The 11,131-nt window shown below is 38.9% G+C and overlaps 1 protein-coding gene across 1 annotated transcript in view; it reads right to left on the reverse strand.

The window, feature by feature from the left end:
• The window catches only part of LOC308116394 (voltage-dependent calcium channel subunit alpha-2/delta-1), a 68,577-nt gene that overhangs the window by 16,261 nt on the left and 41,185 nt on the right, over positions 1-11,131 (reverse strand). The window contains exons 13-25 of the mRNA XM_080474566.1: positions 10,780-10,858; positions 10,338-10,387; positions 10,147-10,236; positions 9,966-10,040; positions 9,802-9,882; positions 9,418-9,492; positions 7,991-8,050; positions 4,259-4,315; positions 3,891-3,962; positions 3,509-3,570; positions 2,886-2,962; positions 288-348; positions 103-194 (exon numbers count right to left, since the gene is read on the reverse strand). Of these exons, the coding sequence (XP_080330692.1) occupies positions 103-194; positions 288-348; positions 2,886-2,962; positions 3,509-3,570; positions 3,891-3,962; positions 4,259-4,315; positions 7,991-8,050; positions 9,418-9,492; positions 9,802-9,882; positions 9,966-10,040; positions 10,147-10,236; positions 10,338-10,387; positions 10,780-10,858 (931 nt within the window). The remainder of the gene's footprint in view (positions 1-102; positions 195-287; positions 349-2,885; positions 2,963-3,508; positions 3,571-3,890; positions 3,963-4,258; positions 4,316-7,990; positions 8,051-9,417; positions 9,493-9,801; positions 9,883-9,965; positions 10,041-10,146; positions 10,237-10,337; positions 10,388-10,779; positions 10,859-11,131) is intronic.

The raw sequence follows: 11,131 nt of genomic DNA on the forward strand, positions 1-11,131 counted from the left end.
ACTGAACACTCTTAGCTTTATACGACCCGTATGAACAGAGACGGCAGGAGACCCACACAGATGTGTCAAGTGAAATAACAGTGAAGAAGATGCATGACTCACATGCATCTTGGGTGTTGCTATCAATGTACTGGTTGAAGTCGAGGAGAAACTGGGTGTTGTTGACTGACAACTTCAGCTCTTTGCAGTACTCCCTGAAGAAACAGTGGCGGTCAGTGGGCGTGCCTGTCTCTTGTCTGCGCCCGTGTTTTATATAAGCGATGTGCAGTCATGTGAAGACTACTCACCTGGGAGCGATGTACGTGTAACCGAACTCATCAAACCTCTCCTGCTGTATGGTGTCCAGTGCTTTCAAAAACACAAAATACCAAGTTCAGGTTCATAAGTTATCAGGTTTTGTAGCATCCAAGTATCGATGAACTCTCAGACAGCGTGACGAGCACATTGATGTGTCAGACAGATAGAAGCTGTTAGTGGACACATGGACACAATTGTGCACCAAACAATCAAAGACACAACACGTGTACTGGACAGATATGAAGTGGTGTAATAAAGGGAGAGTGTGGATGGAGCTCGAGGAAAAACACATGGGAGAGTAACTGACTGAGAAGTACTTGCCTTCTTGGCCTGTTAAAACCCAGGAGAGAAACCGTAAGGGGAGAGGCAAGTGTAGAGAAGACAAAAGGAGATAAAAATGCATTCATCATCTGAAAAACATGATGTCATACCGTGGAAAATATGCTGAAAATTGTGAATAATTCACCACAGTAGGTAATAAAATACTGTGCTGCAGTAAATCATATGAAGCCTTAAACATATATTAAAAAAAAAAGTGATTGAATGCCCTTGTTGAAGGTAGAACACGAAATGGTAAAAAGGTACAAGATCATAGACATGCAAAACAAACGTGTAAATATAAGGTGCATTATAGAACAATTCCTTCAAGGCCTTCAATCACATCACTTGTTCTGACTCCGGATTTTATTTGAAACACTGAATGGTAATTCTTATCTCATAAATGCCATGACAGACATCAATGGCCATCATTTACTGGTCTCTTAAAATAAGGACATTTTGGAAACGGCCTTTAAAATATATTGACTCGTGTGGTGCAGTCTGCAAAAACAATTACTGGGCGCTGAGTTTCCTCGAGGTCATAGAAATCTGGTGCAGGATGAAACAATGTCCTTCATATAAAACAAAACAAGCGTATTCATAGTCGCTCTGTCTCTATAGACTGGGCATGCTGACTCTCGCTTCACAATTGCTTTCCAAACTATCGCTTATTCTTTTTCTGCTCTTTACTTAACTGTCACTGTATCCTCAACAGCAGCTTCAGTTCATTTATTCAACACACAGCATTCCTGCTACAAGAATGAAAAGGAAAAAAATTAAATAAAAAATTTCATGTTCATCTATCACACCCTTGGCTTGGGATGCTCCCAAATGTATTAGGAGGACAAGTGGCTGCTTAAACCTCCTACTGCTACAAAGTGATAAGATGGATTGGGGTTTTGGTGGTCTGGCTCCAAGATGAAACTCTATATGGCTGTACAGAGAACTTAAGAGTCCCAAACTCCCTATCAGACCAGTCTGTGGCAGTTAGGCATGGTGTGTTACTTTTTTTTAACAGTCCTGTAAACGTTCTGACAGCCTTTATGGCACAGTGACAGACTCGTTATGGCAGAGAGGGAGTGATACAGAGGCCGAAACGCTCAGTCAAACTCTCATCTGTTGAAATAACTGCACCATTAGTTGTTTATGCTTTGTGGCATCACATCAAAGTTATAAAAAATTCACGAAAGCCAGATGGTTATGTGCTGAATCCAGTGTTTTCCTGCTAATTATATCCTCTGATCAAAGAGACCATCTACCCGTGCTTTTATCAAGTCATCATTAGCATTCATACTGTGATGCATGCATTCTTAACAACAATGTGATGTGAAACGTAACCGTGCAATCATGTCTGGAGTGAAATAAAATCACATGCTAATGAAGCAGAGCATCGTATAGTAAGAAGAAAATGGAATACTTACCCCAAGGAGAAGCTGTAAATTCCAGTACAGAAGCAAGATTAAAGAGAAAAAAATTGCATTAGAACTTAAAATGCAAATAATTGTAAAAAAAAACAACTCCACACACCTTTATACGTTTATGTGTCTGTATTTTGTGATTTATTAGCAACTATTATACTTGCTATGTTCTGTGACGAGAAACAAAGCAGACAGATTGTATCATGCAGCAAGGACCGTCTTAAGATATCAACCAAAGCGGTGAAAATAAATAAATAAACGTGTACACAATGAATGAGAATGAAGTGAAAAGTTGGACGATTAAACAGAAAGATGGAGGAAAAACTGTTGAAGGAGAAAACAATTCAGGCTAGAAAATGTATTCCCACGCTAAAAGATCAGGAAAGAGAGGAGATGGAGTTTGCTCCAGATATCTATTTAAATGGTTAAATGTGCAATAAAGAGAGACAGTTTGGTAGAAACAGTGATCTCGAAGAGACGGGAGAGGTTTCATCTTCTCTTAAGCCAAAAGAAGAGTCAGATAAAGAGCAAGAAATTAAAATAAGAAGAGATACATTCACACAAGATCAAAAGGCACAGTGGTCGGGCTGGGTATGGGAGAGGGAAAGCATGTGGTGGAAGACTTTGTGTGGGAGTGACCAGTGGGTTAGACTACAAAAGAAAAGCACTGTGGGGATTCACTGATGTGAGCAGCAAGTACAAAGGAGTGGCTATGGTTCCAGCTAGGCGCTAGTAATACAACACAAGTACTCAAGAGCACAACTGAAAGGGGGTGCGCCTGGGAAGTTGGATGTGGTGGACTTATCGATTGACTTGCTTTTTGTTTGTTCGGGTACTTTATGTTGTACTCACCCATGGCTTGTGTCATGTCATCCCCCAGTTTAGCTTGAATGAAATGTTCACTGTATTTAGGTAGAACAAGGGCCAGGCTGCAGAGAAAAGAGGGCAATTAGATTTATTGTAGAAGTTGGTGGTTGAAGGTCATTTGTGTTTTCAACTTAAATATACATCAAACCACAAAGTTTATTTTAGTTCACGTGCCTGAAACTTTTTCTCAGCACTAAGAATGCTGCTTATATAATTACCTGTAAATATTGCAATTGTTTATCAATTAGCCAAAGTGACAAAAAAAAATCCTAAAATCTGAAATTGGGCTTTATCATCCATCAATGCAACTTTCATACTTTGTAATAATTAGTTTTTAAACAAATATTATAAAGTATTGTTATGCTTTGTCACTATTTTTCTTATACATGAAGACATGTCCTCATGTCCATGTTTTAGTGAAATCCAGGAGTGATATCTTTATCAAATACCCAACCAGAACCTGCAGATACAAACAGGAGAGTGACCCCTGTTGGCTCACGCAGCATCCTTCATCAGATGAAGTGCTCTCAGTAGAAACTGCCGCTGTCTTGATGTAACGTACACAAATCTTACAAAGTGTGGCTTTTTGGTTTTAAATGAAGTCTCACCTGTAGTCTGTCCCATTGACTGGTGCCCACGTGTAGGTCCTGACTCCTCTATCTATGTACCTCTGCCAATAATAATACAGAATGTTGTTACAATACCAAACTGCTGCATATTGTATTCAGCACAGTTTATTCACCTTTTTCCATTAGTTGAGTATTAACAGTAAATTATATGTATCTTTTGTTTCCTTGAATGTCTAGTTAATTATATCTAAAGTCATACAGCAAGGCGGGCAATAATGTAAATAAAACGGGATTCAAATCTCATAAACCAATATTTGATTCACAATCAGACACAGACTGCAAAGCAGATGTTGAAAGTGAGACATGTCATAAATACACTTTCAGATACCATCTGAGGTCAGTTCCCAGTATTTTTTCTCACCTCATCTTGAGTTTTCACCAGCGTTTCAATAGTACGCTCTCCCGTCTCTCCATCAATCATCATTGTCCTGATCTGATGTGAGAGAAAAAGACAGTGCAGCTCCACAGTCACTGGATGTGATTCACAGGGTTTGGATTCATTTGAAAGCAGTCTGTCTCGTAACTTCACGCTAACAAGTTAGGGTCACCAGATAAATCACTGTGATGGAGTGATGAAAGTGGTTTTATGAGGAGACATGAGATGTCTGGCACCTGGCTATCTATCTGAATGTATGTGAATTCGGCTTCTTGCTCCACTTTCTATATTTGCGTGTGTTTGCTAAGGAGGTTGGGCTGAACAAAGGATTTGCGTATATCTGCACACTCTACCTCCACTTTGATATCATTCTCCAGCTCTGCATCCAAAAAGTCGAGGGTCACCGGTTCCTGGAATTTGGGATTCTATAGAAAAAAATAACAAAAAAAAAAAACAACAATTCAGTCTGATGTGAGAGAAGTGAACTGCAAACAGACCAATTTAAAGATACATTGCAAGATCAGAAGAAGTTTTTATTCTCATCTGAAATCCCGCCGAGTTGATACAGAAAGATGTTGTAAAATGCAATGGCCCATTTAACAATAGCCTCTCGGAGATGGGTTCCTGACATCAGTCCACTACAGAGAGCAGTAATCCTCCGCACGCAAGTATTGCCAAATCATTTAATACAAAAGTGCAATAGCGGTTTTTGAAACAGACACATTTATTTTGGATTGCTCGCAACCTCTTTTAAATAAAAGGCACACAAGACATACTAAAACTGAAAAGTGGTACACCTATACCCCAAACCCACAGCCAAAAAACCATTGGGTCTTAGTGTGAGTTATAATGTGGCCTCCACAGAGGGATTTCATCAAGCTGTCAAGCACAGACGGCTGCAGTTAAAAAAAAAAAAAAAAAAAAAAGTGCTTTTCCTTCTGTTCCTTTAGTCTGCATTTTATTATTGGATAAAGAAGACAACTATCAATAACTAGGACTGCACAATATATTGAGTATTTAGCGTTATCGCAGTATAAAAAGACTGAACTGCGATAAACTACGTTTCCACGCACAAGGCCTTCGTGCTCTGCAACCTCAGAATGACAGCGTTTTAAATGTGAAAGAAAAACATCTAATCGTGACTAATTCACAAAAACGGAAGTAGAAAGTTTGGAATTTGGATCAATTGACAGCTCTAAAGTCCAAATGACAAAAACAAAAACTGCACAACTGTTTCTGTTCTGAAACGCTGCTGGTGTGAACTGCACACACACATGTGATGGGGGGGAAAAAAAACCCCCACAAAAAAACATCCATTAACAGCTGGTATCAATTAGGAGTGAAAAAGAAAAGAGCTCGGTGAGCACAAGAACAAATCTCAAAGCGAAAGGAAATTAGCATCCTCCACTTAAATGATTGTATTTATTGCAAATTACATCTTTATTGCTATACTTGACAACATTATAGTTTATTACAAGTTCACCTGATATCATGCAGCCCTTCTATTAACTATAAACACCTCCGATTTGGGAAGATTTTCGACTTTGCCAGGATTGCCTTCACAATTGTTTAAATGTTTTACGAGTATTGTATGTTTATTTGTTATATTGTAATTTAATAAGTTTGGATTTCACAGCGGCGGTTTTGAGTTTGTGGTTTCCTATGAGTGCATTTGGTAAAGAAACTTATTCTGGACAATGGGAAGACTTTTAAATCATACCTCAACTTCTTGCATTGTAAAATTGACTCAGAAAAAAAAAAAAAAACTTTTAGTAGGAGCAGGGTCAAAAAAGAAAAAAAAAAGCTACAGAGCCCACATCTCATCGCACCTTTTTCAAATCAAAACCTTGAACGCAACTTTTTCTCACATTTTCACTCGTGAAGACCAAGTTGAGAAAATCAAAACACCCAAGAACATTTTTATTATAGTCATGAACACATCACCACACTAGTTCATGCAGGTAACATAGAGGTGACATAGAGCATTTTGCTTCAGTTTGTAGGTAATTCAGGTACAATGACATCTATTTTTCCATAGCACATGAATGTCATCAAATATAAGTCTTCCAGGGCGCCATGTGGCAGCATTCTGACAACATATCAGACACCAGATGCAGCTGAATCACATTTGATAGAAAGTGACACTGAACTCTATTAATGTCCTCTCTTAAAAACTCTATACGTCTGACCGGCTTTATGGTGGTATAAAATAGTAGCAGTAATCTAGTGCTTCTCTATAAAGCAGCAGTACACGGAATATGACACCAGTCTGTCCTCCGAAGCCTTTACCCACTCACAACATGGTCAAAAGCAGACTGGTGCTGATATAATGATTTCATGCATGTTGGCATACAATATTCAAGCAGTAATTTGAGGATTATTGTACTATGACATTAAAGGATATCTAAGACAAAGAGCTTTCATTGCTCTTGTCATAGTAAAGCCTAAGTTTGCTTTTTTTCTAAAAAGGAAAAATGCTAATAGATATAAGTGTGATACACACAAGAAAGCACCCATGGAAGATGTAAATTGAAAAGTCATTTCCAGTAAAAGTCAAGAGTTGAGCTCCTTACATGTGATGGTTAGAGAAATGGAATGAGGCAGCAAAGGAAGATCATGAAGATGAAGCGTGAAAATGAGAAAAGAAAGAATAAAAGATCAAGACATACAAGACTGTGATACAGAATGAAACATCAAACATACACAGAGACAGGGGATGATATAAAGAGAACAGAAATCTGAACATCGCATGACATCAACAGCAAAGACAGAAAATGAAAAGATCAAAAAAAAAAAAGAAAATGAAAATAAAAAATAAAAACAAGACCAAAAAGCAAAAGCGAGACAGTGAAAGAGTACTTTGTGTCAACAACAGATTTGTTAGGCTGAACTGGGAAATACAATTCTACTGTAACAGGGAAGGTTGGTGTTTTGAGTATGAAATATGTACAAGCAAGATAAAATAGTGTGTGTGTGTGTGTGTGTGTGTGTGTGTGTGTGTGTGTGTGTGTGTGTGTGTGTGTGTGTGTGTGTGTGTGTGTGTGTGTGTGTGTGTGTGTGTGTGTGGGAGAGAAAGAAAATGATCTGAGGACCCAAGGTTGCCATCAGTATTCACACAGTCTCATTCACTGATTCAATGAACCTTGAAGATCGGCTCTGTGAAGAGGACTGATGGGAAATGGCTTCCTTGAATGCTACTTTAAAATGATGAAGTTATGACTATGCCTATAGTGCCTATGACCAGGGTGCAATTTATAGCGGAATGGAGGATCCACCCCTACACCCTTCTGCTGAATTATTATTCAGAGGCAGATTAAATCTTTCTCCCTCCCTTAAAGCCTCCTCAACAGTAGACCAGACAATACACAGCTAATAATTGCATTTGAAAATCCAAATCCAAGTAAGGCGCACCTTCCAAATCTCATTGAGAGTGAAAGAGAGAGTTTATTCTCATGCTAAGTCACAAATGTGGGTTAACGTTGGACTTAGCAAAATAATTTCACATTGAAAGATGTCGGGAATAGCTGTAGGGCTCTGTTAATTAAATTCACTAATTCACATTCTGAAATTGTAAGGAAGATTTGTGGGTCTTAAATATGTAAATTAACCTTCAACTGTCATACCGGTTTTCTTTTTCAGGTGTTTTTTTTCCTTTCCTACTATTTTTTGTGTTCCTTTCATTGTCTTTTGTCTGTTATCTATTTATTTGGCATTTTTTTTCTTTTGAAATCATATTCTTTGTTTTTTAGGTACAATAGGTTTGAAATAAGAACAATGAATTTATTCAAGTTGGAAGATTCCGTGTTGATGTTTTTTTTTTTTTCACCTTCATTCAAGGCAAGACAATTATCAGACGCAACATATCCTTGTGACACTGACAAAATCCTGACAAAGGTTTCCAAAACAAATGAAGATAACTAAATCCCCTGGGCAAAAAAAAAATTACACATTATTGCTATAAGCTGACAGCTACTTCATCTATGAATCTTTTATTATCTATGGTATTGCAAATTCACAAAATTCTACATGACTGTACTATCTCGGAAACTATCAATGCTATCTATTGCACATCTACTCCATCTCACCTCGTGGAAAGTGACAGCATACTTATTAGTGAGTCTGAGTTTCCTGTTTTGAATCCTTTTCTAGGAAAAGTATGGGGGAAAAAAATAAAATAAATCACTGTGTTTTAATTAGTAATGCACACATAGTGTCACTCTGAGCTGGAGCTCAGGACGCTTCCTGAAGAAGTGTTTCTACAGATGGACACCTGCACAAACCATTGATCAGAGTTACATCTTCCAAGAGGGGTCGTGAAGAGATTTAAAGCCAGGGGGAAAAATTCACATTCACACAAACTTAGAAACGAACCTTTTCATTGCACTAACAAGTAAACAATGACACATTTTGAGCATTCATAAATACACTCGTGAACTTGTTCACTATTATCGTAGTTGTGCTTTTTGGCATTACAGTTATATGCCAATGCAGGCTCTCATCTGAGAGGTGAATTACCTTGCTAATAAAACATTTAACCGAGAATTAGGATAAGTGGATCCGTAAGTGCTTTTCTGAATGGATTTGATTGCTGGGAGTGGATTAATAGACAGAAAGTAAGTGTACGTCTCCGAGGATCCACAGTTCAGATTCACTGAGCCGTTCTGGAGTTTTTCTGCCACACATGGCCCTCATGCAGCCTGTCAGAGAGGGTTTGCCTCAGGCTGAAGGCAGTAAGCTGCGGTGGGATTTGCTGAAAAGAGGCCTGCAGCCTCCTGTGGGGTCATAGCTAATTTACAAGGGGGCATTTCTTAATACCTGCCAGTGGCGAGAAGTCCTGTTGCATTTACTTGAGGAATAGTGAGACTACACAGGGCATTTGGGAGGTCAAAACAGACAATGCCAAAGTGGTATTTTACTTTCCTGTTTTGGAAGCGTTAGTTTCACAGATAGTTTATCTTAAAGCCTTGCAAGAACATTGAAAATAGGGGGGGGATGCTTGATATATGCAAGTTCAGCGAAAATAATCCGATGTATCTGTTTAATTTGGACTCCCTCAGTAGAGGAGAAAATGAAATAAATAAAGGTGATGATAAAGGCTAAAGGAAATTAAATTACTGAACCTATTTTCACTTTAAAACACATTATTGCTGCAATATGCCACCAGGTGACTTTTTCTCCTCCATTCATAAACATATATGCCAGTTCACTGCCAAGTCTACATTTCGGTTTAATCCCATAAGATGTCTGTGACCTTCTAGCCGATATCTGAGTACTGATGATATCAAGCCATACGCTTAACAGGGGAATGGGCGCTCTTTATGAAGATTGATGAGGCGACGACACATGGAAAAGTTTGAAAAAAGAAATATTCACCACCTGCTAACCTGCATATTATTCACTGAGCGCAAACAGTGACTATAAAACCAGGTGGAATGTCCAGGATATACTATAATACTTGTAGACATGGGCCTGCTGAGCTACACAAAGTGATGCATTGGGCCAGATGCTATACCTTTGGCTGGAGGTTGGGGTGCAGCAGGACGTATCCGTTGGGATCAATGGCGAAGTAGTATCCATTAGGACCAATCTGAAGCCAGAGATGAACAGAAAGGACAATTAATCGCTGTGTCCAGAAAACCCCAAAAATACCAATATGTGCACGGCATGGCTCATTGCTCTAAGAAATGTGCTGGATAAAGGTCATTGTTGATCCAAGACAGAGGAATAACAAGGAACTGAAAGCAGAAATGAAAAACGTTTTTTTTTCTAAGAATTCTTTTTGCTGATACTGGAAGAGACCTTCTTCTCCAAAACTCAAACAGCAAAGTTCACAAGGTCACAAGTCTGCCATGGACATATTGTTCTGCATGTGAATACACTCCGACATTAAACTCACGGTGAAGCGGGGTGTGAGCTTTTTGATATCATCAAGAGACACGTCAATCCCCATGACGCCAAGAATCAGCTGATTCTGGTACTGAAATATGAAAGAGTGAAATAAACGAAAGTGGGTGAGTCAGTTTGTGTCCGTTCGTTTGCGGACGCATTTTCTGACTATACCTCTCCTTTCCTTTCATCGTACGTCCTAGTTCTGTTAAAGACCGGTAATGTTCCAGTGATGACCAGACCCAGTTCCTGAGGGAGACGTGAGCAAAAATAATTTCTACCAACATTTATTTAAAATTTCATGTTTCTAGTTCTGACTTGGTAACGGTGCAACATAAATGAGAGTGAGCTCTACCAGGGCATCGAGGTAGACATTCGTCCATTGGACTTGTTTGGCCTGCTTGTCTGCTAGAACCATGGGTCTTCCCAACACATCCAGGTATTCCTGTTGAGGAGAGATTTTTCAGTTTGACGGCTCAGATTTCTTCACATTCAAATCTACTCCACGTCACGTGTGTAAAAAGATAAAAGCCTGGCTAAAATCACCTGTGTATTTATTCTGATGGCTCCTATGGAAGGGATCTCATAAAAGTAACCTGGATAAAAGATCACGGGGGGGGGAAACAACATTTAGGGAACAATTGCAACTCAAAATGAGGCATAATGAAGCAGAAAGCGATGTGTAGCAGTCTCAAGTATGACGTGAATTTTCTTCAGTGTCAGCGCTGAGGTATTGACACAAAAAAAAACCTGAATGGAAGGAATTTCGTTTTGCCTCAGAAAATGTTCCTCTGACATAACCTCCACAATGTAATCTGAGAGCAGAAGTCCCAGTTTGAGCTGCAAAGATTTTCCAGCATCTGGTCAAGTCGGTGTAAGAATGTTGATGAGTAATGGGTTAACTAGCCTGGAGCATGACTCCTAAGTTGGTCCAACCACTGCAACAAACTGTAAACAGTATTCGGGGGTGATATAATGTGTGATGTACCTTTGTTGGAGCAGGCCATCCACTGAATAGGTCCTTTGTCATAATTGTGTTGTCCTACAGAGAAGGTGAAAATCCTCACCTGAAGAATATAAAAGGATTCCATTTATCAAAACACCTCTTACCCTAGTCATAAAACAATTGATGACTAGTTATTAGAGTAACTAGCGCTGTATTTTACAGGTTATTATTTATTTAACTCACCTATTATCCTGTTCAATATCCTTTTGAATAGACTGTTAATTTAAAGCGTTGGCTTAATGACGAGAGATATGTGTTCAACTGCTCCCTTTTCATAGCAGTAGTCATAGCAAGTCTGTCCAACTTTCACCGTTTTTACACTCGATGCCCTTCC

Source organism: Lipophrys pholis (assembly GCF_963383615.2).
Source record: "Lipophrys pholis genome assembly, chromosome: 11".
NCBI classification, from domain to species: domain Eukaryota; kingdom Metazoa; phylum Chordata; class Actinopteri; order Blenniiformes; family Blenniidae; genus Lipophrys; species Lipophrys pholis.